This window comes from Protomyctophum bolini, assembly GCF_963924005.1.
Source record: "Protomyctophum bolini genome assembly, chromosome: 12".
NCBI lineage: Eukaryota > Metazoa > Chordata > Actinopteri > Myctophiformes > Myctophidae > Protomyctophum > Protomyctophum bolini.
The window spans coordinates 39,539,424-39,556,045 of record NC_137873.1 but is presented as its reverse complement, the minus strand read 5'-3'; the positions used below and the strand labels follow the sequence as shown (position 1 = coordinate 39,556,045).

The window sequence follows — 16,622 nt, the reverse complement described above, 5'->3', positions numbered from 1 at the left end:
GATCCTGTAAAGGAATCTTGTTCTTTGATTGACTTTTTTGATTACGTTGGTGGCCATTTTATCACTGGAAAGATTGGCCTCCAGGATGGAACCTAGGTAGGTAATTTCATCTTTTCGTGTGATAATATTGTCACCCACTCTAACCAAGAAGCCATCTGCCTTGCTGAGATACTATTTGATCCGAAGAGAATGGATTCAGTTTTTCTCGCACCCTCTTGAATTATTAAGAGGTGACCCCAAGGCTAAAATACAATAATCAGTTGAGATTAATACAACTTTTACTGACGAAGATCACCACGTTCAGCCAAACATCATCACCCTTTGGCTCAATGAGTGTTCACATGTCACAAAAAAACCCCAAGGGGAAAGTTTAATGTTGTGTCAACTGCATTGAAACATCCATCCACAGTCCACTCCTGCCCGTTGAGAATGATCATCAACAACTTTTTGATATTACATTTTAGGCTATAGTCTCTCGACTCGGAGACAGTGTTGAAGATGGCGCTGCTTTTCCTTTCTTTTGCCAATGGGTTCCCATAATAAATGTTCCATGTAGGCCTAGTTGATCATGTCCCTTTATTTCCCTGTCCTGTCAAGTTTAACGTGAGCTTTTAGTTTAACTAACTAAATGGGACACAAAAACATCTAAATCCATGGAACTAGTGTGATATGTAATCATTTAAATAATGTGTTATGTTGAGCACTGCAAAGATCTGACTCTTTTGATCGGTTTTCATTTAGCAATCTTTGTCGCCCTCATGTGGACAAACCACAAGTGGACGTGTGTTTTAAAAATGAGTGAGCAAACCCAGAACCCACACAGATTCTGTTTTTAACAGGGTTACCGGTTGGTTACACACCGATATATTATTTCCTCAACCTGGCTCTTAATTTTGAGACATTTACCATATTATTGAATTTATAACAAACCAGCCTGAATACGAGTAGCCTGCCTTACCTCAGCCTGGGTTCAAGTCTCAATTTGCATGCTTCATGTTCTCACGCATTTGTGCTCATTTATTCTCTCCGCCAGGCAAGAAACAATGTTTTCACTCCTGTCCATGTGTTATTTCTCTTTTAAATAATCGGAATTGCCCCCACACAGTGTAACCTTTTTCTTTTTTGCATTAAAAATGAGAAGTCAGGTGTCTTTGGGATTTGGGAAGCAGTCGCGGTGCAGGTCAGGCAAGACACATAATCGTGAACTCCGTGGCAGCTGTCAATCTCAAAGAGACCATAATTCTTATTAAAAAAAATGGGCTCATGTTCCCCCCAGAATATTGGTGACGGTTACTTTTCAGAATTCAAAAACATGCAAAATTAGCAGATCTACATGCTCAAAATGTGCCACTACACACCCCATTTTGAGCTTGCATATTTGCTACTTTTGACACCGTTGTATGATCAAGTCGGGCGGTAATATACGAAAAACTAAAATATAGATGTGGTTTCCACACGACAGAGACAACATCGTACTTTAAGTATATTCGAATACTTTAACACAGTCATTCTTCCGCACGCACATATGCAAATAAAAGCTCAATATCTTTAATAAGTCATTTTCAAAACACATTGTTTTTGGCCATTAAGAACCACAATACAGACAGTTATTTTTAACAACTAGAAAAGCTACTGTATCTTAAACGTACGAGTAGCCCACACATGACTGACAGCCTTCAGTTCAGGTTCTCACAGTTCTTTTCTTTTTCCAAGGACCCCCATAAACTCTCAGAGTTACAGACCCGTCAATGGGTCCATTTGGATGGTGGTCCCTGGACCCCACATTGAGAAATAGTATATCTTTTTTAATGTAGGGAACGAGAAAACAAAACAAAATGATATTTAGCCGCAACCCTGCACATGGAAAAAAACTAATCACTGGTATATACTGACCTATCTGAAATAAAGCATAAAAAGCTAAAAACACATTGTATAAAAAAAAAAGAAGGAAAAAAGAACAGGGATTCATTGGTCCGTTCAGGCAGAAGCGCTCCGATCCTCTCATCTGCGGTAGCGGTACCTCTTGAAGTGGAACCACAGCTGGAAGATGCCGTTGGCGAACTGGCAGCGGAAGCCGTGCCGGTGCGAGTACTCCCACTCGCGGTTGACGATCTTGAAGGCGATGTCCTCGTAGGGCGGGCCGGCGTGGAAGCGCAGCACGCCAAAGTCCTTGTTGTCGGAGCTGGGCTCCAGGAAGTACTGCGGCGTGGAGCGCTTGTTGATCAGGTCCGGGTAGAAGATGTTGAACTTGTAGCCCTGCACGATCTTGGGCGGCGGGTTGTCGAAGTCGTAGTGGGTCTGGTTGTACTTGTTCCACTCGAAGCCCGTGTGCACGCGGTTGAAGAAGCGGGGCTTGCGCGGCCGGTACTTGTCGGCCCACAGGTACATCTTGCCCGTGACGGGCAGCTCCACGCTGAACTGGGCCTCGTCGTTGCCCATGCCCTCCTTGGCGCGCCGCACGAAGGCGTCCTCCGCGCTCTCGCTGGCGTCGCCTGGAGGGAGACAGGGAGAGAGGGACAGAGAGACAGGGACAGAGTGAATGTAAAACAATGAAATACTGCTGCACATGCGTTTCCAAAGTTTATCCCAACCTAAGCTTTCCTATGTGGATGTATAACGATTTCTTAAAGCAAATGGCACAGTTCTTGTGGTTTTGTATAAGATAGTTAAATTACTATTATTTGTTTTATTCCCTTTTGATTGTACATACTTCATCTGCTTGGACAATGCAAACATACGTTTCCACATGCCAATGAAGTCCCTTAAATTGTGACGGAGAGAGGGAGGTTTTCATTTCAAAGAGATCGATATGCATTAGGTCTCGGACCCCCATTTAATATTCCGATTAAAGATTCTAGTGCGGATCGCATTCTGTGACATCATCAGTCAGCTATGATGTCAGTAGTCTATATGATGTCAGACATAAGGGAGTCATACGTCATAAAGACCCCAACATATCTACAACTTCAACTCCAGTAAAGGACTTGAGTTTTTAATTAATTTAAACCAAAATAATAAGTATGAAACGTATGAAGACACATTAGTGAAGGTTCGTCTGCAACCAGCTGTGCGTGCATACAAGGTTTTGGGGTCCCGTGGCCTATCAGAAGCATCCATCCTCCCACCCACCCAGACCAGTGACAGATGGGTCTGCTGGAGGACTGCCAGGCTCTGTTCGGTACGTCGGGCCTCTACGAGGTGCTGGGTGTGAGCCAGACGGCGCCGGAGGCCCACCTCAGACGAGGCTACTACCAGAAGTCCCTGGAGGTCCACCCCGACCGGGCCCCCGGCGACCCGCTCGCCACCGCCAAGTTCCAGACCCTGGGCAAGGTGTACGCCGTGCTGACGGACGCCCAGCAGAGGGCGCTCTACGACGAGCAGGGAACCGTGGTGGAGGACTCAGAATCCTCGACCGACGGCGACGGTGGCGGCGGCAGAGAATGGAGCCAGTACTGGAGAGCGCTGTTCCCCCAGATCACCGCCCAGGACATCGTGGACTTCGAGGGGACGTACGTGGGCTCCGCCGAGGAGAGGACGGACCTGCTGCGGCTGTACGGCGAGTGCCGCGGAGACATGGACAGGATCGCAGAGGGCGCTCTGTGCGGACGCCACGAGGACGAGCCGCGCATCCGAGGCCTCCTGCAGGAGGCCGTGGAGCGCGGGGAGCTGCCCGCTCTGAGGGCGTTCACGCACGAGAGCGGAAAGAAGAAGGCCCGGAGGAAACGGAAGGCCGAGAGGGAGGCGGAGGAGTGCGAGAGGATGAGGAAGGAGATGAACCTGGAGGAGGAAGGGGATCCGAGCGCTGTGGTGAGGAGCAAGGCAGCGTCCAGGGAGGCAGCGTTCAGCTCCATGATCAGCAGTCTGGAGGAGAAGTACTGCCACAAGAAACCTGCCGCTGCCGCCAAGAAGAAACCCTCCAAGAAACATCATCAATTTAAGTTAAAATAAAGTAATAATTTTCAAGAAAATGTTTAGATTTTTCACTCTTTGTTCTATCTAATTGAACCCCAGTATCCATATCCTGGGGGGAACATTAGAATAAAGAATAGCTCACAACGTTGTGAGCTGGCAGATAAGCTATTTTTGCCATAATTATGTTTTTGTGCAGCAAGTATAAAACAGGGCTTGTGTGGTTAATCATGCTATCGATATAGTTGATTATAAAGAACAGCTTCTGGTCAATGCATTTATATAGAACATTTTAAATGACACCCATGTGAAGTGAGGGGCGCTCCTATCATTGCACATCATCATCCATCTATAAATGCACCATGTCTCACTTACGTCTGTGTAACCGCCACAAAAGGCCTCTAGCTGGGCTCTGTACCGGGCCCCTGCCCAGGTTCTGTACCGGGCCCCTGCCCAGGTTCTGTACTGGGCCCCTGCCCAGGTTCTGTACCGGGCCCCTGCCCGGGCTCTGTACCGGGCCCCTGCCCAGGCTCTGTACCGGGCCCCTGCCCAGGGTCCATATATGGAGCTGGCCAGTTCTGACATCACAACACTCACTATTTGGGCATGCCTGACACTGAACTCCATATCGACAAATTGGTTTGATATATTTAGTCGACTAAAACCTTTTCAGATGACTAGAACTAATCAAAATGTTATTCAAAAGACTATGGCTAACCCATTTAGACAGATTCTAAAAAAAACTTCTAAATCGGTTTTCTGAAAAACCTTTTTCTACGTCAGTGGTTCTCAAACATTTTCATGTGAAGGACCCCCAGAATGATATGCATTTGGCCACGGAGCCCCATCTCAAAATACTTTGTTCCAGGGACCCCCGGAAGCAAATATTTGAGTTAATAACGTTTTCGTGATTTAAAAGAAAATAGCAGATCTACACGTTTGTTGCACGGCACCACGCTATGAGTTTGTACTTTAGATCTGCTATTTTTCAACAGCTTAAGTTTAAAATAATGGTTAAAAGCTAAACACAGATCTCAATAGGGTAAACCATTCTCAGGGCTTAAAGCCCCAAAAAATCCCAAGATCAAATCTGCACTGATCTCATTAAATGACCCCTATGAAATCTGCAGGACTGAAATCAGTCCCCAGGACTGAGAAATTTAAGCCCTGCATTCTGGGCGGTAACCCATAGTGTTAAAATTGTGTTAAAAATAGCATTGTTAAAAATAGCAGATCTACAAGCTCATCTACGAGCTTGTAGGTCTGCTATTTTTGAAAAATCGTTAAAATGAGGCGCAAATCTTATATTATATATATTTTTTTTCTTCTGGGTGGTCACTGGAACCACATATATTCGGATGGGTGTCGGCAGCCAATAATGACATATTATTTTTGGCTGTCCTCCTTGACATGGAAATGTTTGAGAAAGACTGACATAGAATTATAGAAACATAAAACGGTGATAATTTAAAAGACATTTTGTAGAATCGTCTTCAGGTCTCAATGAGGTCATCATCGGTGGTGGGTTACCTGTGACCTGCATCTGCCTGCGGGCCAAACATAATCAACCCTAGCTGGTGGCTCGGTGGTGGGTTACCTGTGACCTGCATCTGCCTGCGGGCCAAACATAACCCTAGCTGGTGGCTCGGTGGGTTACCTGTGACCTGCATCTGCCTGCGGGCCAAACATAACCCTAGCTGGTGGCTCGGTGGGTTACCTGTGACCTGCATCTGCCTGCGGGCCAAACATAATCAACCCTAGCTGGTGGCTCGGTGGTGGGTTACCTGTGACCTGCATCTGCCTGCGGGCCAAACATAACCCTAGCTGGTGGCTCGGTGGGTTACCTGTGACCTGCATCTGCCTGCGGGCCAAACATAATCAACCCTAGCTGGTGGCTCGGTGGTGGGTTACCTGTGACCTGCATCTGCCTGCGGGCCAGCTCCATCCGGGTGGTGTCCTCCTCGGGGGAGGTGGTGTGCGCCTCCAGCGGAAGCTCGGAGGCGCCGAGCAGCGTGGGACTGTAGCGGCCCGAGTCGTACTCCGCCTGGCTCTGCTGGATCAGGTCCTCCTCCGTCAGAACCGACTCCACCACCTCCTCCTCGCCCTCCTTCTTCTCCCCCTCCTCTCCCTCCTTCTCCTTCTCCTGTCCCGCCGCCGTGGACGGCCCCGCCTCCTCCTCGTCTTTGTTCCGATTGGCCGCGGATGATGAGGGGCCGGCCTCGCCCTCTGCACCCTCGTTCCTGTTGCAAAGAGACGGGCAGTCGTTAAGTAAGCGGTGCCTTCATCCAAGGCGCTTTACATAGATTGTGCATTAACTGCATTCAATTCACCCAGAAACACATTCATACCGCGATGGCGGGGGAAACCATGCAAGGCTCCAAGCTGTACATCGGGTGCAATTAGGGGTTCCTTCCGGTTGCCAAGCAGCCGCTCTACAGCTCAAAACTAATCTCTCAAGAACAGATTCTGAGCTAACAAAAATATAACTCACCTTCAGGGTGATTAACCACCTCGGCCTCGCCTCTGTCGGTGAATTATCTCCCAACAATGACCACCTAGCCAGATATGATCCCTTACTTATTTTATGTCAAGGAGACCCACAATTATGTATTTGGCCGCCGATCCCCATCTCAAAATATTTTGTTCCAGGGACCCCCAGATTCGAGTTACAGATGTTCGCTTAAAATATATATATACATTCAAAGATTTGCACAAATGCTCACAAGCTCAGAGCCACGCTATCAGCTTGTATAACTGCTATTTTCCAATAACTAAAGTTTAACATAATGGTTAAAAGCTAAGGTGAGACAGATGCGTTCCAGGTCTCAATGGGTCATAAACTCAGGATCTGACCCGTAGATGTGACAGATGGTCAGAGCTCTGTCATGGTCAGAGTCATGGTCAGAGCTCTCTGTCATGGTCAGAGCTCTCTGTCATGGTCAGAGCTCTGTCATGGTCAGAGTCATCGTCAGAGTCATGGTCAGAGTCATGGTCAGAGCTCTCAGTCATGGTCAGAGCTCTGTCATGGTCAGAGCTCTCTGTCATGGTCAGAGCTCTGTCACGGTAACTCACATGATGTCCGCCATGATGTCCTCCTCGTCTTTGATGATGGGGAACAGGGGCTCGCTCTCCACTCCCTGTTCCTGCTTCAGCTTGAACAGCTTCTGACGCAGCACGTCCTGGTGTCTCTCCCTCAACCTGAGGACACACACACACACACACACACACACACACGTCATGTCAGCAGACTTACTACCAGACCAGACCCCATGCATTTATGCAGCATGTGCTTATCCACCGTTAATTACACGGCTCGGTCGAATGCTCGATTCCGATTAGTCAATCGCTGAATTCAGCTGTGCGTTATTTCGGGGGAAATGACCGCTCCGTTAAGGCTCGGCTCCAAAATGAAATAACTGAGGGGGGGTGTTGAAAATGGCGAGTGGGACACACGTAATGTTTATGTAGTAAAACATTTATGTGCATAAAACTTAAACTGAGGGGGCAGAATTTGCAAGGCCCCCGGGCTCTGCTCAATAACAGACTGCTGTCTAATCAAAGGCTCAGAGCACCGGGCTGTGCTGCTTGAATCTCATGCTGTATCCAACTTGACAGCCAGGTAAACAAACACGCAATGTAATTTACAACTAAATGTTGCTCAAGAATGTTTTAATTTTCATGTTTGATCATCACGTCCTTGTTTTCCGAGGCGACCGTGACTGTCCGCCCATGACACATTTTAATTACCATAAGCAAGGAAATACTAAAGCAGTGTTTAATAACCCTGGGGACAATTATCCCTTGCATACACAGTAGATTTATCCGTTTGCTAATAAGTTTAATGTTCTCCGATTGAAACACCTTTTGACAAAATATTGATCAAAACATTAGTTGGACTCTAGTCATTACACTGAATGAGAGGCACACACACGGATATCAACATTGAAAATGGTCCTCACAATTATGTCTATTTCTTACTTACCGGTACTTGTGGGCACATTTGGTCCTCCTCACAAGCATAGTAACAGAAGCATGCACACACAGCAGACACGTTCGAAAAAGCAGCAGTGTGACACACAGTGCTCTGGCCATGTACAGTTGTACACCCTAGTACCAGTGTTGTTTTTGGCAGCACATTTTAGGCAGCAACATTTTTCGTCTTAGTTTTAGTCGACAATATTAATCCTGACTATAGTACGCACCGTGCTCTGGCCATGTACACCCTGACTTGTTGCAGCAGACTCTCCCAGTAGCCGATGTCCAGGTTGGATCCTCCGGCGCGGATCTTGGACTCTATGTTGAGGTGCAGCGCCTGCAGCTGGCTGTACGTCTTGCCCTTGAACACGACCATGACGTCCGTGCCCACCGAGGCGTTGATGCCCTCGCGCCGGTCCACTGAAAAAAACCCCAAAACAACGGAAGTAAAATGGAAATTAAGTGATATGTGGTATAGGGCCGTCACGATCACAACATTTAACCCAGTAAGACCTGAGGCCTACAAATGGCTCCTAAAATCAGAAGTTATCAACATTTCGGTCGGTCAGACCTTCATCAGATGCCTGATGAAGGTCTGACCGACCGAAACGTTGCTTCAATACATTTCTGTAAGTGTAGACAGTGTGCGGGATTCCAGTCATTTCACATCTGCCACCCATAGGTGCGCACAAGGACTTTTTTCTTCTGAATAGCCAACACTAAAATCCAAAATGACACAGCTGCCTTCCTGGTTTTAATGGGTTAAAATAAAATTTCATACAGTGTTAATAATGTTGTACTTAAAAATATGAAAAAAAACATAACGGAAATATCTGATCTACAGCATTGTTGTGTTGCAATGTTCTAGTGAACTAACTACACATGTCTCTTACACACAACGGCTCCCGTTCCCTTCCCCGAGGCCTCCAGCTTCCTGAGTTTACTGATCTCGTCCTCAGTGATGGTCGTCATGTCTCTCCAGAAGTCCACGTTTTTCCCCTGCTCCAGTTCCATGTACACCTGGCACCACACAGCAACACTCAGGTCAGTACAGAAGAGTCCACTCCACACTTTACCCCCAACGCCCCTAACCTTAAGGTCCTCTAGCAGGTCATCCTAGCCTTAACCCATTCTGAGCGGGAACCCCTTTTGGTGTTTTAAACATTATGTTATAAATGGTAAATGGTGCATTTATATAGTGCCTTTATCCAAGGCGCTTTACATTGATTGTGCATTACATTCACCCATTCACACACCGATGGCGGCGGAAACCATGCAAGGCCCCAACCAGCACACTAGGAGCAATTAGGGGTTCAGTGTCTTGCTCAAGGACACTTCGACTTTAACTCTGGGGGAGCCCGGGTTCGAACTGGCAACCTTGCAGTTATCCAGCCACTCTACTACCCCTGATCCACTGCCGCCTCCATACTTTAGCTATTGAAAAATAGCAGATCTACAAGCTCGTAGTGCGGCACCGAGTGGCTTGTAGGTTTGCTATTTTTGAAAAAGCGTGAAAATGTGGCGCAAATCTTTGAATATATATTATTTCAGAGTGAACGTTTTTAACTCAAAACTTTGCTTCTGGGAGGGTCCTAAACTTAATGTCCTCTAGCAGGACGTCCTAACCTTAATGTCCTCCAGCAGGTGGTCCTAACCTTAATGTCCTCCAGCAGGTCGTCCATGTCCGTGACAGTGAGTCCGTTGAGGAACGTGTACGGTTCGTGCATCTCCACAGCGAGGTCGTCGTCCTCAGCGCTGATGTACTTGGCCAGGAGGTCAATGGGTTTGGCTCGGCCGTCACGGATACGGATCTTTGACCTACACACACACACACACACAGGTTGATATGCGTTATGGTTAGACCACGGACCCCCATTCGATACAGGTCTGGTACACTGAGAAACAGGGGTATACATCAGTGGTTCCCAAACCTTTTCATGCCAAGAACCCCAAAGATTGACACTAATTATCCCTGCGGACCCCTATTTGAAAACATATGCCAGGGACCCCAGGGACCCCCCCATAAGAGAAGATATTTACGGCTCTAGCAGTGATTCTCAGCCCATTACATTTCAAGGACGCCCAGTTTAACAGGCATTAGTCTACGGACCCCCACTTAATGCCATTTCTATCTCTGGGAAACCCCAATTTATATTGTAAAATCAATGTTAATTTAACTCTGGGAGTGTACAAATGGAACGAAATGGACCTCTACACTCTCAGGGTTACAGACCCATAAGGGTCCATTTTGGTTCCTAACTATCATTTAGCTGGGGACCCCCTGGAACTCCCCCAAGGACCCCACTGGTATACATAATGGAATGTGGAGAGACAAAGACAAAGACAGACACACACACACACACACACACACACCCCTTCTGTTTTTGCAAACCGTTAGTAAAGTACATTCAATAAAGAGACAGTGGGTGTCAGTGGGTGTGTCAGTGGTGTGTCAGTGGCTGTGTCAGTGACCTCAGCTTGGCCTGGTGCAGGTGGAAGTTGTCCTCTTGCTCCGCCCAGGTCTTGAAGTGCTCCGCCTCCTTCTCTCTCTGGAGCATCTCCAGCTCCGTCTCCCTCATGGCCTTCTCCCTCTCTCTCTCCAGACGCAGCTGTTTCACCTGCGTTTTCACCCAGAGTAATACATGGATGAACAGGCTCGCACGAGCACACATATTATCTATGATCACACCTCAAGAGACAGCTGCCTCTCTTTTTACTCTATTCGTTTATTTGGTCGGGACAGTGTATAATTGTATATTGATGAACATTACATTAAAAATGCAGTGTAAATATACCAGATTTAGCAAAACTTGCTAATTTCCATCTGCAGTCCCCAGACATCAAACATCAAACAATACAAACAGGACTGACAAACAGGACATGGCATACAAATACCTAGTACATTTCAAACGTGATAAAACTAGTAAGAATAAGAAATAAGAAAAGATTAAACTATTAGATAAAACTATTATTAGGGTAGGTTATAGAATAGCAAGCTTGTCTCGTCAAACCATGTGACTCCCATTGGAAATTAACCCATTCTGCCCGAGATCAGATTCTAAAAATGTCTTCTACATCCTGACAGTTTTCTGAAAAAGCTATGTTTCTATGTCAGTCGTTCTCAAAAAATAGCAGACCTACAAGCTCGTAGGGCGCCACTCGGTGGCGCGCTACGAGCTTGTAGATCTGCTATTTTTCAATAGCTAAAGCATAACGTAATGCTAACACCAAAAGGGGTTCGTGCCCAAAATGGGTCAATTGCGAGCCGTGCGACACACAGGAGACACTGACGAGACAGCTAGCTGTCGCTTAGGTGTGAACGCCCCCATAGACATCAAAGGGGGCTTCAGCCCCCGTCCTATACCCGAAGGCACTGCATTTAGGAAAATGTTTGTTTTGTATTGACAATGAAGGGGATTATATTTATCGTATCTTATTTTTTTTTAAAGTTTTCTTTAAAGTTAATTCATAGTATAATAGTGATTAGAGAGTAAATAAGTAATTGACATTGATCTTTCTGAAGTTTCTGTCACCGTTTGTTCTCTACATCATCATCACATCACCTAATCAACATGAGATAGACTTTAATATGTTAGCGCCCCCTACAGTACCTTCTGCAGCTCTCTGCGGTTCTCTTCTTGGATGAATTTGTTCCTCTCCTTCAGGCCTTTCTCTGACATGTGGCCGATTCCCTTCTTATCCAATGCCTGGGAACCAACACACACACACACACACATTGTTGTTTTATTTCTATATAGACAGCGGAAGAGAGGGGAGAGAGAGAGAGAGAGAGAGAGAGAGAGAGAGAGAGAGAGAGAGAGAGAGAGAGAGAGAGAGAGAGAGAGAGAATATAGCCTTGGGTCAGGATTCAAACCCCAGGTCACATGCAACTATAGCCCCATTCATATGCTACTCAATTATGAGTTTGTGTGTAGATCCTATCTCAATAAATGTGCATATGTGCATGTGGTAGTTTGACTGTGTGTGTGTCTGTGTGTATCACCTTCTGCCACTTGAAGGTCCCCAGCAGGTTGTTGTCTCCGAAGGGGTTGTCGGCGTTGGTGTAGCCCATGTACTCCTCGCTCCAGCCCATCTTCTCCCTCTTCTTCCTCTCCTTGGCCTCCTTCTTGGCCAGCCTCCTGGCCCTCTTCTCCTCGGGGGTCTCAAGAGCCTTCAGCATGTCTCTCTGCTTCTTCTGGTCCTCCTTGGTCTTCACGCCACCGCCTCCTCCTCCTCCTCCTCCTCCTCCTCGTCCTCGTCCTCCTCCTCCTCCTCCTCTGGCCTTGCCCTCTGAAGCAAGAGTTATTAAGAGTTGACCCATTTAGAAAAGGCCTTCGTGAAACATACCGGTATACCAAACTTCACAGAATTTAATTTAAAGTACCGAAAAAGACCACAAAGGCGATCTGCACGCAATCCCTGAAAGACTACAATTCCTGCGGCAGTAGGTCTAAATGGGTTAAATAAAAAACAAATGAATTAATGAAAACTATAATTGAAAATAAAAAGGAAAAATATATATATATTTACCCGAAATACAACTTAAAAACAATAACGATAACTGGAACTGTATTGTGTGTTAACAAACTAAAACTAAACTCAAAACGTCCCTGTGGACACACAAATTGTCTCCTTAGGTGGTTCGCTATCACAAAAGATATCCATGAATGCCAAGTCTCCATGGGGTGAGTAAACAATAGAAAATGAATCTATGAAGAAAATACGTTATTTTGCTTTGTCTTCGTCAAAAATAGCTACGACGCATTGTGAGCTTGTAGATCGCTATTTTTGCTATTGTTCTGACCTCGTGAAAACTAATTATAACTGAAATGGAAAACGTGAAGTCAAAACAAAATAACAATGAATTAACTATTGAACAATTCAAAACGATACAAACCTGAAGCAGAGCTGTCAGAGGAGTCTGTCGAGGCGGAGCGCCCCCTCTGGCGGTCCCTGGTAGCGCCCCTCTCGCTCCGGCCGCCTCCTAAGGGTTTGTCAGTCAACATCATGAGTTTAGTTGAGGAGACACTGACTGCCATGGACGGAGATCTCCGTCTTTTCAAACCCAACCATTCTGACGGCCCATTCTGTCGCTAGTCGCGGTAGAATGAATCATACCTCCCGTTGTCGATCGCCTCTAGAGTGTTTTGGCTACATCTAGCTGCTTCAGCCACATCCGGGATAGCATCCGGTCCGTCTGTAAAAGTGCTCCGCTGCTATAAATCGCTGGGCGCTCTGATTTAATGGATTAAATAACCTGTGTCTAGGAGACACGGAGAGTAGGGTCAAAAGGTCCTCCCACGATAGGATTGCTCATTTGTGCCCCTTGAATAAGGCACCTCTCTTTAACCCCCTGAGGCTGAGATTCTACAAATGTCTTCTAAATCATGACAGTTTTCTGAAAAACCTATGTTTCTATGTCAGTGGTTCTCATACTATTTCATGTCAAGGACCCCCACAAATATGTATTAGGCCACCGACCCCCATCTGAAAATATGTTGTTCCAGGGACCTCCCAGAAGATTTGGGCCACATTTTCACAATTTAAAAAAAATAGCAGATCTACAAGCTCGTAGAGCTATGAGCTTGTAGATTTGCTATATATATATATATATATATATATATATATATATATATACACACACACACACGTATTTAATACTTTTATACTAGCATTTTTTAAATGCTGTGAGAAGAAGTAGAAATAAGTCATCTCTAATAAAACACGATGGGGCAGGTTCTGTAATAATGGTGACAGGCCTACCTCCGCCTCCTCTCTCCCGATCTTCACTCCTGTTCCTCCCGTCTCTGCTCCGGACGTCCCTCTCTGCCCTCCTTGGGTCGCCTCTGTCTCTGCTGCTGCTCCTCATCCGGCTGTCCCGGTCCCTCCTGGGAGGACTGTCCTTGTCCCTCCTGGGAGGACTGTCCTTGTCCCTCCTGGGAGGACTGTCCTTGTCCCTCCTGGGAGGACTGTCCCTGTCCCTCCTGGCAGGACTGTCCCTGTTCCATAAAAAGTCGTCACAAGCATTGTAAGCTTGTAGATCAGCTATTTCTAATAACATTTGTTTTACTTTAACATGGAAACAATTATGATGACTATGACAAAATTACGATTATCTCAGAAATGTGTGATTGGGGCGATTATGTAACAGGCCTACCTGTCCCTCTCTCTCTCCCTCCTGTCAGACGGAGGAGGTGGACTCCTCCTGGCTGCACCTCCTCCTCTCCTCTCTGGCTCCCTGCTACCTCCATCCGAGGAGGAGGAGGAGTTGGAGGCTCTTCTCCTCCGGTCTGCTTTAGCGTCTCTCCCACGATGATGCTTCTCACCCCGGTCCCTCGATTTAGGACCATCTGAATCAGAACTGACACAGACAGGGAATTCACTTTTTTATTCTCTCTTTTTGAAGGGGAAATTCCACTAATTTTCAACATTTTACTCCGTCATTAATATACCTGATTAAAATCATTAACATTATGAAGTAGTAAGTAGTAATGTTACAGATTATTTTTCAGACATCCAGTTCTAGGCAATACAGAATGTGGGGACATATTTCTATTATCTCCACACAACAACTCTAAGGTATGGTATATTAATGACACAGTAAAATGTTGAAAATGAGTGGTCTTTGTGCATATTCTTTCTGAGGTCTTCAAAATAAAAGACACCACATGTGCGTGTGGGTTGCCAATTTCAGTGAATCAGGGGAGAGGACCCATGCTTCAGTTAGTGTTCCATCCAGTACCAATTTTTGTCTGCTCACTTCTTTGTGTCATCACTTCCAATTTCACTTGTTAATTATTTTGATGATGAATTCCTGTTCTGTTCTTTGACTATATAGAATTGTCTATGTGTACGTCTCTAAATGTTTTGATGAATTGCACAAGGTGGACCCTCTTGTAAACCAGTGTAATGCTTAATTGGGTTGCCCACTCACAGTTAACAGTCTTTGTATTGAGTTTGTGCTTGAAATGTACTGTACTTCGGCAAACTGTTAATACACATTTCAATCAAACAAACCTTTCATGCACCACAAATCGCCCGGGTTCCTTGAAATAGCAAAGTTTCATAAGCGCACAGTTTTACAGAGAACATTTACACCACCAGATGTCCTACCTGGATCGAACCCTGGGGACTCTGGCCCCTCGCCGCCTCCTGTCCTCCTCTGATCCGCTCCTGGACGCGCCAGGCCGGGCTCGGGGCTCTCTGCTCCTCTCAGGCCGCCGTGGGAGCGCGGATCCCGGGCTGCTGCTGCTGGACCCGCCGCTGTCGGACCTCCCGCCGCGGCGCCTCGGGCCCTCACCGACCCCAACCGGCGGACCACGGCTCTTCTCGGCGGAGCGGCTGCTGCGACCCCTTATTCTGTCGGGGGATCTGGATTTACTGTCTCTGCTACCGGCTCTGGATCTGTTTCTGGACCTGGAACGGGACCGACGACGTCTCTTCGACGCCATGGTGGACAGTCAGGAGCGGACGCACTGCCAAGTGGGGTCCGGGTTCTGTTCCGTCGCGTAAATACTAGAGAACACTATAGTTTGTCATATTATTATGAAGCACATGGTTTCCGTGTTAAATGTTCAATGTGATTGTTAGAGCCATGTTTGTGTATTCAAATGTAAGTCGTTGATTCGTTACTCCCAAAAACAACAACATCAACAACAATATTTTCTAAAAAAACGAATTACTCAGGCGAATCCAAGGCCAACCTACCAAGGGGGCTTAAGTTACCATAATGTTATTCAGCACAGGTTGATGGCGTCACTGGCTGTGATAGTGGGGGAAGGGGAATACACAACTATGTTTTTATATTTATTATTATTATACACTCATTATAGCTAAATCACCGCTATACACTTTAATTATTACGACATGTGGTTGTCCTGAGTACCGTGATTTAAGGAGGAGACAACAAGTGCTTTTCAAACACAAAACAACCTCCAGACAATGCAGTAGTGAAATGTAGTTCTGCAACAAATTAATTCCTTTTAAATAAATGAACATTAGCGTATTTTTTTTATTGTACAAGAAGCATGTTCACGTGACACAGACCAACTCTAAACCAGGGCTGCGCGATATGGATACGATCACAGCAATATGTCTGAATATACCTAAATATGTATTGTGGTGATAAATATCAATTTTATTTATATATATTTTTGAAAAATAGCCTACTGTTTAAATTCTAAAGTAGCCGACCTTAAAGCTCACAACGTTTCGAATTAATGTGAGCTTGATCAACAAGCCTTTAGAATAACCTTCCTTTTGAATAGCACTAGCTAAAATGCGGCTTTTAATATTACGTAAAAGCAGTAAAAAATATTTATTGCATATCACAATATATCTAGTCTCATATCACAATGTCAATTTAATGGCACCGATGCATTATTATATAATAACATAATATTACCAAACACACTATTTATGACGGGGCGTACTACATCTCCCACAAGGCACCGCGGTCCCCTGGCTGAGAGGGGACTCTTTTTTTCCTCTCAACAACACATTCTTCTTTCTCCAGCTGAGCTGTTGGAACAGGATCTGCTGCTGCTCTGAACAACCGTCAACGTTGACAAATCCCTTTACAACCGACTGACGTCGTTTTGTTCTCTCGTTATATGTATACACAACTAGCTCATAAAAAAGGGAACGTAGTTTTTAGGGATAGCAGCAGGACTGGAGCCCTCAGCCATAGGGTTCAGTTGTCAGCTCACGTTAGCACAGCACAGCAGCTATCGTTTTAG

The 16,622-nt window shown here is 45.9% G+C and overlaps 2 protein-coding genes across 3 annotated transcripts; one reads left to right on the top strand and one right to left on the bottom strand.

The window, feature by feature from the left end:
- Nucleotides 1-1,526: 1,526 nt before the first annotated feature.
- LOC308325971 (splicing factor Cactin-like) lies at nucleotides 1,527-16,414 on the bottom strand. Of its 2 annotated transcripts, none has more exons than XM_080778762.1 (14): nucleotides 16,294-16,414; nucleotides 14,998-15,380; nucleotides 14,042-14,245; nucleotides 13,648-13,883; nucleotides 12,782-12,868; nucleotides 11,888-12,174; nucleotides 11,496-11,591; nucleotides 10,357-10,502; nucleotides 9,540-9,702; nucleotides 8,778-8,904; nucleotides 8,112-8,304; nucleotides 6,982-7,107; nucleotides 5,821-6,149; nucleotides 1,527-2,492 (listed from the first exon to the last, which is right to left on the bottom strand). In XM_080778762.1, exons 2-14 carry the CDS (start codon nucleotides 15,333-15,335, stop codon nucleotides 2,002-2,004), a joined length of 2,823 nt encoding a protein of 940 aa, XP_080634888.1. In that variant the 5' UTR covers nucleotides 15,336-15,380; nucleotides 16,294-16,414; the 3' UTR covers nucleotides 1,527-2,001. The 2 variants fall into 2 exon arrangements, with proteins under 2 accessions (XP_080634888.1, XP_080634889.1); XM_080778763.1 differs by having other exon boundaries at nucleotides 13,648-13,877.
- On the top strand, nucleotides 3,132-3,948 carry LOC308325359 (dnaJ homolog subfamily C member 9-like; the record flags this gene model as incomplete). The annotated part of the gene is made up of 1 exon (XM_080777843.1): nucleotides 3,132-3,948. The coding sequence occupies exon 1, from the start codon at nucleotides 3,145-3,147 to the stop codon at nucleotides 3,946-3,948; it is 804 nt and encodes a 267-aa protein (XP_080633969.1). The 5' UTR covers nucleotides 3,132-3,144.
- Nucleotides 16,415-16,622: the final 208 nt, after the last annotated feature.

Excerpts from the sequence above, each read along its gene's own strand:
- LOC308325971 (XM_080778762.1), bottom strand. The coding sequence starts at position 15,335 with ATGGCGTCGAAGAGACGTCGTCGGTCCCGTTCCAGGTCCAGAAACAGA. Across the intron at positions 14,246-14,997 it reads GTCCCCAGGGTTCGATCCAG|TTCTGATTCAGATGGTCCTA; the intron begins GTAGGACATCTG and ends TGTCTGTGTCAG. Across the intron at positions 11,592-11,887 it reads GGACCTTCAAGTGGCAGAAG|GCATTGGATAAGAAGGGAAT; the intron begins GTGATACACACA and ends GTTGGTTCCCAG.